The sequence below is a fragment of the Melanotaenia boesemani genome, chromosome 5, assembly GCF_017639745.1.
Source record: "Melanotaenia boesemani isolate fMelBoe1 chromosome 5, fMelBoe1.pri, whole genome shotgun sequence".
Lineage (NCBI taxonomy): Eukaryota > Metazoa > Chordata > Actinopteri > Atheriniformes > Melanotaeniidae > Melanotaenia > Melanotaenia boesemani.
The window spans coordinates 31,650,581-31,662,338 of record NC_055686.1 but is presented as its reverse complement, the minus strand read 5'-3'; the positions used below and the strand labels follow the sequence as shown (position 1 = coordinate 31,662,338).

At 42.3% G+C, this 11,758-nt stretch overlaps 1 protein-coding gene across 1 annotated transcript; it reads left to right on the top strand.

Annotated features, from left to right (window-relative positions):
• Nucleotides 1-9,935: 9,935 nt before the first annotated feature.
• LOC121639318 (fibroblast growth factor receptor 3-like) lies at nt 9,936-11,031 on the top strand. Its single transcript, XM_041984480.1, has 3 exons — nt 9,936-9,970; nt 10,074-10,439; nt 10,574-11,031. Exons 1-3 carry the CDS (start codon nt 9,943-9,945, stop codon nt 11,029-11,031), a joined length of 852 nt encoding a protein of 283 aa, XP_041840414.1. The 5' UTR covers nt 9,936-9,942.
• Nucleotides 11,032-11,758: the final 727 nt, after the last annotated feature.

The window sequence follows — 11,758 nt, the reverse complement described above, 5'->3', positions numbered from 1 at the left end:
TGTTTGCCTCCGGACTGGAAAAGGACTCTATCTTGTGTTATTCACGTGTGAATTCTGTAGTCGGTAATCTTCTGTAATAGCTTATCCTTGTGAAAACAGATTGTAATGGAGTTCTTTGTTGTGTGTGTATGGTTACTTTCTGTCATAGTACTTAGAAGGTCTCATGCAGGGGTTCACTGGCCTACCCGTGCCTGAGTGTCAAGTAAGATCAAAAGTTACCGGTGCTCGCCCAGAGGGGGGGCACGGGGGAATTTTTTCTCCCTTCGGGGTTTTTTCGCCCTCGTACGGGAGGCTCAGATTGGCTCCTATGTTATGCTTGAGACCTGCGTGTGTGGACAAGTGTGCGTAAAAAGGTTTCCCTATTGTAAGTTTCAGAGTATCGTCTTAGGGCCGATTACTCTGAAATATTTGAAAGGGGGAAATGTGGAAGTATTAATACATCAGAGTTGAAAAACAACAGGTGCAGTGGCCCTGGTCAGCAAAATATTAATAGATTGACATTATAGCATGATATCAAAGTGATGTCAACTAATTAGCAGTCCCCTAAAAGGCTGCCTGTGTGTCTGTAAGCCTGTACCGAAATAGTGACAAGCAGACTATATAAGCCTGGGCAAAAGGATGTCTGGGGTCTTTGATCCTGAAGGGGTGTCCCCCTGTTCGACCGAATAAAGGAAGATCATTGAGACCTCTGTCTGCAGACTCTTAATATCAGCAAGCCCTTTTGATAAAGAATTTATCTACGACATTACAACAGATGACAATATTGATAAATTTCTTAGTAACATCAATCTTCCACAATTAAAACAGGAAAATAAAATGGTCTTGGATTCCCCCCTTTCAGTCGGCGAACTCCAAGAAGCTCTCCAGCATATGCCCAACAATAGGCTCTTTCCGACTGTAGGAACCTTTTGCAGTTCCTATAACCTTTTCAGGAACCAGGCCGTCTTTTCGTGCATTCCGACATATAGGAACTAGGGACCAAAGCTCCCAGTTCCTATAACCATTTTAGCTCCTGCTCCGAGGCAGGGTCTGAACGGGGTTCTATAGGAACCCTCATGACGTAGGTGTTTGGTGACTGGTAGCTACGCCCCTTGCCAGATTTCCGCATTTTGTGTCCCCGCCACATTTAAAAAACACGGTTGCACATACGGACAAAAACAACAACAGAGCAAGCGATAAATGGACCGACGAGGAGGTCGAAGCTCTTCTGACCGTCTACGCCACAGAGGATTTTCAGAGAGGTTTTGAAGGTTCGCAGCTAAATATAAAAATATTCCTGACGATCAGCTCTCAGTCAGAGAACACAGGATAACGCGAAGCAGCGCACGTAGAAAACTCACACAAGACTACAAATAAATTAAGGACCACGACAACCGGAGCGGGACGAACCGAAAAAACAGTAAATTGGACAGCTTGTACCACCGACATGTTTACTCGGACAACGTCGCAGCAAATGACTCCTGCGTGCGGCAGGAAAAGCCAGTATGATATGCAGAGCATATACACACATGTATACGTTATTTTTGCTCTGCTGTATTCATTATAAAAAAAAAAACTGACTTTGTAAAGAGTCTGAAGTATTCAGTTTGTGTCTGTTAGATGTGCTTTGGCCACATCTATAAAATATTAGCTAATAAAAATATTGAGTAGTTATTAACTTATCACAGCTATGAAATATTAAATGATCCATCTTTGGTCGCTACATTTTAAGTCTTATCCTGGGTGTAAATTACATTAGTTTATCAACTTTATAATATGCTCCATATCACAGAACGAAGTTTATCATGTTTAACCAAGATCTGACACAAATTACACACCTATAAACATTTCACCACCCTTTTTATATTTTTACCTTCATATACACTAAATCTATGTGACTATGTCCTCATAATTCTAAACCATAACTCAGTCACAACCAACCCTTCAGTGACGGATTTCTCCTCCACCTTTCTACTGATGATTCCATAAAACACACAAAGCTTAATAGCAGATGATGAGATCTTTATTTTACACATAACACAAAAAAATAAAAAATGAAATGATGCATTTTCTATGGAACATTTTCTCTTTAAATGTGTACATCATGTATGTTCAGGTTCTGTCTGTCGAACTTCCAGAACATGATGCTTATTATGAAGAGGTGTGTAGTGATTAGCTGGAAGGCAGGAGGTAAAGCATCCAGGCTGTTCTCCATCTCCTTCAGTATCTGCAGCAGGTGGTTGTGTCCATCCTCTCCAGTGCAGCTTCAGGCGGCCACAGATGTATTGAAATGTCTCCCTGGACATACAGAAATGCTCTATCCACTGCTCATCGGTAAAATTGAGAACAACCTTTTCCCACTATAGTTATCAGCTTTGCTCCGGACCAGCCGGACGGTGAGGAGGTTCAATGAGCTGCAGCAACGTCTGAAACAGAACACGAGTTACAATAAACCCGCCGTCTGAAATATTTACTTATTGTAATCTGCTCAACACAGACAGTAGAAAACCGTCTGAAATATTTACTCATAAGACACGTAGACAATCGGCGCAAGTTTAATAAGTTAAACTTACACGTCGTCTCCTTTGTCTGCGGCGTATCTCCTGCCGCTGGATTCTTCATCTTCTGACTTTCAGGAGCCTTCCAGCCTCGACGTGAGACGCCTGATTTTATAGTCCATCAGTAACATCTCCATCAAGCAGAGCATGAACACTACGATCTCTTCGTTCTCCATATTAGCTTGCCGTGTTGTTTTGTTTTTAGCGGGTTGTTTTGTTGTTATGTGGCGCTAAAGTCACACATCACGGTCGCAGACGTGTGCGTCACATCGGTCCCGCTACCGCCCCCAACTCATGTGCGAATGCAACATGAAACAGTTCCCCTGGAGAAGGGCCGTTCTTAGAACTAGGACAGTTATTAGAACTGCGTTCTTAGAACTTCTCTGTCGGAATGCGCCTAATAAAGCTCCAGGTCCAGATGGTTACCCAGCAGAATTCTACAAAGAATTCTGGACAATGCTGGCACCCACTTTCTACAATATGATATTAGAAATAAAGGAAAAACAAAAAATACCTTCAAATATGAACCTAACCAATATTACTCTACTATTAAAACCGGATAAAGACCCGACACTTCCATCCAGTTACCGTCCAATTTCATTAATAAATGTAGATCTCAAAATAATTAGCAAAGCTTTGGCCAGAAGAATAGAAAAAATAACCCTTCTAATAATACATCCTGACCAAACAGGCTTTATTAAAGGTAGACATTCCTCTACTAACATGCGTAGATTAATTAACATCATAGATTATTCTACTCTACATAACCTGGAATCCACAGTCATTTCTTTAGACGCAGAAAAAGCATTTGACCGAGTAAACTGGAAATTTTTATTTGCAACGTTAAACAAATTTGGGTTTGGGTCATCTTTTATAGATTGGATAAAAATATTATATAACAACCCAAATGCATGTGTGAAGACCAATGATCAAACCTCTCCAAGCTTCTGTTTGCAGAGAGGCACCAGACAGGGCTGCCCACTTTCTCCATCACTCTTTGCTATTTTTATTGAAGCCCTAGCTGCTGCCATAAGACAAAATAAAGAGATTAAAGGAATCCATGCTAAAAATATAGAACACAAGATAAGTCTTTATGCTGATGACGTATTACTTTTTCTCCAAAACTCACCGACGTCTCTCCCCCAGACAATCACACTTATTAACACATTCTCATCAATATCTGACTACTCTATTAACTGGTCTAAGACTATTATTATGCCCATCAACTGTGACCTACAAAACATACCCAATACTACAATACAGTCTGGAAACATTAGATATCTGGGCATAAACATTTCCCCCAGGTTATCAGAACTAACAAAGCTAAATTATGTCCAGCTACTTAAAGCAATAGAGGATGATCTCTCACGGTGGAGGCGCTTACCCATATCACTCATGGGGAGGGTTGCCACAGTTAAAATAATGGTTCTATCTAAAGTAAACTATCTGTTTTCAATGATACCCACTAAACCATCCTCCAGTTGGTTTAAGTCACTGGACTCACATATATCTAAATTTTTATGGAAAAATAAGCCATCACGTATCAGTCTAAAAACTTTACAACAGACTAAAGATAGAGGCGGATTGGAGCTACCCAACTTTAATCATGTTTACTTAGCTAACAAGCTGCAGTATATCTCCAAATGGCTTAAACCTAGCAGTCTGGATGAATCATGGTTAGATGTAGAGCAAGCATTGTGTGAGGATGTGTTTATCTATAACCTGCCATTCATCAGCTCAACCATCAAAACACATAAGTGTTTTAAAAGCATCAATATCAGTTCCTCCTTAGTGGCTTGGTGGGATTTTCTAAAAATAACCAAATCCTCACTTTTTCCATGTAAGTTTACACCCCTCTGGAACAACCCTGACATCCTGCAAAACAAAAAGCTTATCAATTTTACTCAATGGAAAAATAAAGGAATAAAACAGTTAGAACATATAATAGAAAATGGAAACTTCTTATCATTTAATATTCTCACTTCACAATATGGAATCAGTAGCAAAACATTTTTAGAATATCACCAGCTTAAATCTATTATATGTAAAAAATATACCATTAATCAATTAAACTTAGAGCTACCTATTAGGGTGGCAGAATTCATGAATCTCAATGCCCCAAAGCTATTATCAAAAACATATAGACTATTATCCAAACTAGAAGACTCAATCTGTCTTCCAACTTCAAAATGGGAGGGTGACTTATCCAGTAACTTTAATAAAGATAAATGGTCACAAATATGTTTAAACACCTTTAAAATGACTAAAAATTCAAATATGCAACTAATACAATTCAAAATTCTGCATGGAACTCATTATACAGGACAAAGGATGTTCAGGATGGGTCTGTCACAATCAAACATCTGCACACACTGCAATGAAAACACACCAGACAACTATCTCCATGCCTTGTGGTCCTGCACACCTGTCCGCAGGTTCTGGCTTCAGGTATGTGTGGACATGTCAACATGGTTTAAATGTAATATTCCTGCAATCCCCGCACTATGTCTACTAGGTGACTTGGGTGACATTAATATGGCAATTAACTCTGCACACACTATGCATCGCAAAGAAAACTATCCTTGTGAACTAGAAAAACAAAAATAATCCGTGTATTCAGCAGTTTAGGAATCTCTTAGTTGACCACATCAGTAGTGAGACAATGTCTGCCTCCTCAAAGAACTATTTGGCTGAATCTCATTCCTTCTGGTCCCCTGTGCTTAGTCCCATCACTTAGTGTAGGTGGAGGACTGTGACCTCGTTACTATGGGGGTTTGAGAAATGGCTGGGAGTGACTGGTGGTTGCGGGTTCTTTGTGGTTGCCCGTGGTGCGGGACCGGGCTGCTCTGCAGTGGGGGTGGCTCTGGATCTGGCCCCGTCGGGGGCTGTGGGGGCCAGCGGTTGGAGTCGCCTCGTGGCAGGGGGTGAGGCCACTGGTGGTGCCTGGGTTGGTGGGCGTCGGTCCTGGGCCGGCCTATTCCGGGGCGGGCTGGGCGGGGGTTCTGGGCTCTGGTGCCCAGGGGTGGTCCTCCTCCCTCCGGGGTGGTGGGCTCCGTATGTGCCAGGGGTCTGGGCCTGCCCGGATGTGCTGCCGTGGTGTGGGTTGGTGCATGCCCTGGTGTCTGGCTGACACCCTGGGACCCAGTGTATGGTCCGGGGGCAGGGGGGGTGTGGGGGTTTGAAGGAGGGCTGAGTGGGATTCAGGGGATTATAGGGGGAGGTGCTGGGGTGTGAGACAGGAATGCTTGTATGTTGTGTGTGTGTGTCTATACTTTGGATGATGTTTGTGTGGATGGGGGGGTATGTTTGTGTGCGTGCGTATGCATGTGTTGCCGGGTCCCGGGGTGGCTGCGCTGGTGGGCTGCTGGCTCTGTGGGGGTTGGGTCAAAGGGGGGTGCTTGGGGCTCGCTGTCCTCTGGTCCGCCTGGGGTGTCCTCCACGGGGCATGGTGGGTGGGTTATGTGTGGCGTGACTGTGTGGTGGTGAGTGATTGTGGGTGCGGCGCGGGGGAGGGTGTGAGTGTGGGGTTATATGGGGTGCAGATTGAAGTAGGTGGGGAGTGGGAGGAGGGGGCTGACAGCACCCTGGTTCCCGGGGTGTGCGGCTGGAACATCTGGGTGTGTGCTGGCCTACGCCAGGTGGCTGTCTGGGGGGGCCTGGTCCTCCTAGGCATGTTGCGGGCCCTCTGCCTTTGGGGGGTGGGGCAGCCGCCTCTGGGCTCCTGGGGCCCTGGGCCCTTCGCTTGGGCTGCCCTGGGTGGCCGGTCCCTGGCGGGGCCGGCGGCTGCTGATCTTGGCCCACTGGGGCCTGTGCCCCGGGACCGTGGGGGGCTCTTGCTGGGGCTCTCCTCTGCCGCCCTTCGGGTGGGGCTGGAGTCGTCTTTGTGGTGGGGTGGCTTGGGTTGGTTCTCCGGGTCTGCTGCTGAGGACCCAGCCCAGGCCCTGGTCTGCCTCTGGCCTCCGTGGAGGCGTGGTCCCATTTGCATGATCTCACTCACCACTCTTCATCACTGATCACTCCTTGTTTCTAATGCTTGTTTCTCATACACACACAGTCACTGAGTTGTCTAGGGGGTTTTAATACTAAGCGATAATTATTAATTTTTTTTTTTTTTTGTATTTTTCTTGTGAGTTAGTATCTGGTCGCTGTTATGTCTTTTTGATTTGGTTATTATTTAAAAACTCTTAATGACTGGCAGCCCTGTTTTTTTCTGTGTGTGTGTTTCTGCTTTTGTAAAAGTTGTAGGAAATTTCCTGGTGTGTTCATGTACAGGTGTAACAGCTTGTTGTCTGGTGATGGTGTGGATTGAAGGGTCGTTTCCTTCTGTCTGTGATCTTTTTGTCTCCTTTCTTCTTTCCCTTTTGCTCTTTTCGCTATTTTCCATCTTTTTCTGTCCCCTCCGGTCAGGTCCAGCAAGATTACATAGATTCCGTGATTCAAAGTAAATAAATTAATAAATTAATCAGATTATCAAGAGGAGCCTTACCCATAGGCCTCCCCTTGGCAGAGCAAATTTGTTCAGCACAATACGGCAAACAGATTATCATTTTGCTTGCTATGATGCTGGACAGGACAAGTTAAAAAAAAAAAAAAAAAAAAATGGCTTTGTGAAGCCTACCAAAAGTCCTTGACATCAGTGAGATGAATGAGTGCCAAACACAACAACAGTGGTGTCCATGACCAACTGTGATGTGGTGTTGCTCCAGACAGTCCTGGATGTGTACAACTTTAACCACAAAATGCACTGCTTTTACAGCACAGTATCATGCTACTGTACCATCAACAGCAGTAGCAAGCCGATGAGAATCTTTTACAGAAATCTAGCATTAAGACCCACAGTGTGAACGTAGCCTTACTGTTCATTCAGTGAACGGGTGGTAAGGGTCCTGGTATTATGGCCTTTTCCCACTATGAGGGGCCATTTGAGACATTATTTAGAATTACCCTCTCACAAACACGTGAAATTTAAGTCATTCATATATTATACTATAACCTCTCATACACTATACTAAAATGCTCTCATATATAAAACTGAAATCATTTACACACTATAATGAAATTTCTGAAATCACATTTCACTAGTATGTATGAAAGGAATTCTACTGGTATGTGAGAGAGCAAATTTCACTTGAAAAGGAAGTCATTTCAGTTGAAACAGAAGTCACAAACAGGAGGGCATTTTCAAAAGGAGGAAAAAGAGAAAAAAGTTGGAGAACACTGTGACAGATGTTTTACAAAGACTAATATCTGCTCAGCTGGCTTCCATTACAATAGAGGGCAGTTGAGTTCAGTGTGGGCAGGGTCAACTTAGCAATAAGGCTAGTAAGTATCGTGAAGTCATTTCTTTCGGTTTGGGTCGACCAACTCACTCTGGATTTTTTCATCGGCCAACAAGCACAAGCAAGTTTTTTTAAAGGCAGAATTTGCAGGATTTTCAATATAAATTCATGTAAAAAATAACTAATACCACAATTAGAAAGTTTATATTTGGAAGTTTATAAAAAGTTATAAAGTTTATAAAATATTTGGATCCCCTGTATTACTGACCTCTGGACTGTTCTCTGGTACCTGTCTCTAGATCACAGACTCGGCTTCTCTGCTCCGTCTGAAGACACGGATGCACCTGCCGCTGTCTTCCATCACCTGGACTCTCTCATCACCTTCAGAACCTGTATTATCTTTCAATTAGTTTATTCTGTTTAATAAAACTCCTCCTATCCCTGGGGTTCTGATATTTTTATGAGTCCAAACTCCTGGTACGTGACAGATTAATGGAAACAATGTGTAAAGCCAAGTAAAAGATTTGATTCATTAGTGAAGACTTGTGTCTCCCTATTCTGTATAGAGAGAAATTTTAAATATTACTATAATATCTGATGCAAATGGTTTGACTGCCAAAGCAAAATGTGACAAATACTAAGAAGAAGGTACTGTAAGTACATCCATAAATTACACATAAAAACGCATTTACGTTGCAACAAGAAATAATACATAAAACACATGTAGCATTTTTGGTTATTGTAATATTTGTGAAAATATAGACTTTTTTTTTAGTATTTTTATCTGCAAACTTTGTGACACATCATCCTCGTCACTATAAACACAAGTGCCCAGACTGACATATCTGTAACAACATTCAAACCTGCAAATTCTGCATCATGTTACTCTGTTAGTCTAAGTCAGTCTAATATTAGCTGAATCATTGCAAACATATTTATAACATTATAATTAACCTAGCAACTAGATAGCTAATCAAATAGTTTTACTTAATTTACTAGCATCGTTTATTTCATATGCTACGTTCCAATTTTAACATGTACTACTTCACAAGACAACATAGTAAATTATAATTTTCAGTGTGAGGCAGAACTTGTTTTAACAGTTACTTACCGGTTCACTTGGAGTTGAAAAACTGGATGCCATCTCAGCTTCTAAATAAGTCTTGTGGACGGTGGAGATGAAAGTGGCTCCAATGTGAATTGGCGGTGGGAGGGTGGAAAATATTGCTCATTACTGCCACACTGTGGTGATTTGTGGAGGTGATGGAGTTGTGTTTTTTTTTTATTACTGCCACCTGGTGTTGGAAAGAATCGTCTTGAAATCCTACAAGTTCTGCCTTTAAATGTCATCTCTGCTGCTGCCAGTGTTGTTATCCACACTTGCAGCTTCGGGGTTTTAAAAAAGGCAGGGTTGGGAGTCGCTCTCACGACTCATCCCATGCATGACGTCGAATTCGGGCCAGTAGTGGCCTGCTATCTAGACACATCACGATTTTCAGCATGGCTCCACACCTTCAGAATCCCGATGGAGTAGGTGCTGAACCTGTGTCTACGCTCCCTGGGAAATTCCTGATGGGAACATCTACAAATCAGGAGGGGTGGTGTTGGGCTGGGCTAAATGGGTACTAGTGGGAAAAGACCATTACAAGGGGGGCACTGGCTCAAAACAGGCTGAAAAGCACTTGTCTAAACAGTGTGATATTTTAGTGGAGCATCTGAAACATTTGGGAACAGTGTTCACGAGAAAAGGACTGGGCAGCATGGTGCTAAAAGAAAGGCTTGCTCACCTTCTCAATGCTCGTGTGTTTTCTCAAGAAGCTGTGGTTTAACTTCTCTGAGGAAGTTCCTAACAAAGGCTTTTGATTATGTTTGGCTGAAATAAAAGTAATTCTTTTATCTAAAAATGTAATTTTTAATGTAATTTTCTCCCTGAAAATTTAAACATGACTAATGTAGAACATCCTGCATACTGCGTGTTAACAGACATATTTCCTAATGAGGTCAAAGCACAAGTCATGTCACAGTTTGACCGTCTTTACAACCAATCAAACGTAACCTCGATTTCATGCTTTCATCTTCTATTTTGCTCTAAACGCTCAGTCTTCAAGTTGCAGCTGAAGAAGACGATGCTATCTATGATCCTCTGTGGAATCTGTAAGTATCTGAATATAACATGTTTAAAAGCCAGGAGTCTAAGTGAAGCTACAAACTGGATGTTGGTGGAATATTTCTAATAATATTTACCTTTTTGACTCAGTTTATCTGTCAGCTGTGGTCCAGGTGGGCGCAGTCGAACAGGAAGCTGGTGTAAAATTTGCTGCTGTTGGGGAGAACGTGACGTTACGTTGCTCCTACAGCAGTCAGTCAGCGATGCACTTCTCCTGGTACAGACAAGCCTTAGGAGGAAGACCTGAGCTCCTGTCTAATATTTACAAATATGAGAAACCATCCCAAGTCTTCCACTGGTTGGAGAAGAATCCTCGATTCTCTGTGGAGAGACGTGAGGGGATGAATCATTTACACATCTCTGACGTCCAGCTCTCAGATTCAGCTACTTACTTCTGTGGAAGCTCCAAAAACAACATGGTGGAGTTTGGAGAAGGAGTCTTCCTCAGTGTTGAAGGTTTGATGCTTCATGTTTTCATTGACAGTAACTTGATGTTCCTTCACTGTTCCTGAGCTTTGAGTAGAAAACAGAAACTGAAGTGTGTAAACAAGTGAAAACACACCTTACATATAAATGTTGATTCTCTTTAGGAGCAAACCACTGGGAAATACTCCAACAACCAGCATCTGAGACCATCCACCCCGGTGGTTCTGTCACCTTCCACTGTTCAGTCCACACTGGTACCTGTGATGGAGGACACACCGTCTACTGGGTCAGTTATGGATCTCACCATGGAGTCCTCCACACACACAGGAACCAGTGTGAACCCGCCTCTGCTCCAGAGTCGTCTTCACAGAGTTGTGTCTACCGTTTGCAGAAGAAGAACCTGAGCTTCTCTGATGCTGGGAACTATTACTGCGCTGTGGCCTCCTGTGGGAAGATCATGTTCGGCAATGGCAGCCTGCTGCTCATCAGACATGATGCTGAAGACACAGTTTGTCACATTAAAACCTTGGTCTGGCTCTCTGTCATTCGAGCTGGGGTTTTGGTGCTCTTTCTAACCATTTGTCTCTGTGTTTTCATCACAAAGTCCAAAATGTCTAAGTAGAAATATCTGTTAAAAATTAAATTTATCATGAAGACAGATTACATGAAGGGAACGTGCTGTAGATACTCAGTCAAGTTTGCTGAGCTTTGCTTAATTAAATGTTGTAAATGTAACCAAACTGTTGTTTCTGTGATGTTTGTTATTATAAAACACCACCAATTATCAGGATTTACAGTAAAAATGGTTCAGATTAAATTTCTTATCCAAATATCCCTTCTGGTTTTAAATAGACCAAACAGTGACAACTAAAAACTGGAGGTCTTAAAATGATGTTATGATGGATACAACCACAATCTTTGTAACCAATGAATGCACCTCATGACTAAAACTGTGGTTAATTTAATCATTTTGGACCTACTGACCTGAAAATAATAATATATATTATATAATCGTTCATAAACCTGACTGGATAATTTAACCACAGCACTGCTATCATCATTTATTTTTTCTGTGTTAAACTAACACAAATCACACTGTAGCAGTCTAGCAGAGGGTGGCATAGCTCTGCAAGCATGAAACTGCTTTTTCAGCAGCAGGCTGCTCATGTTTGTACATAAAGATAAACCAAAGAAGTCCACTTGATAAACAAGATGAAGTTTTTTTAAAAGTCTAACAGAGTTTTATATTTACAGCATGAATGTTGCTCTGGTGTGAAACTGAAGCAGCTTTTGAAGCCTGTGGTTTTGTTGCAGAGCTGAAGGCTACTCTCTCTGCATGCTGCCACCAC

Bases quoted from the DNA above. Each gene is read 5' to 3' on its own strand.
- LOC121639318 (XM_041984480.1), top strand. From the start codon at position 9,943: ATGCTATCTATGATCCTCTGTGGAATCT. The intron at 9,971-10,073 runs GTAAGTATCTGA...TTTTTGACTCAG, and splicing joins TATGATCCTCTGTGGAATCT to TTTATCTGTCAGCTGTGGTC. The intron at 10,440-10,573 runs GTTTGATGCTTC...GATTCTCTTTAG, and splicing joins AGTCTTCCTCAGTGTTGAAG to GAGCAAACCACTGGGAAATA.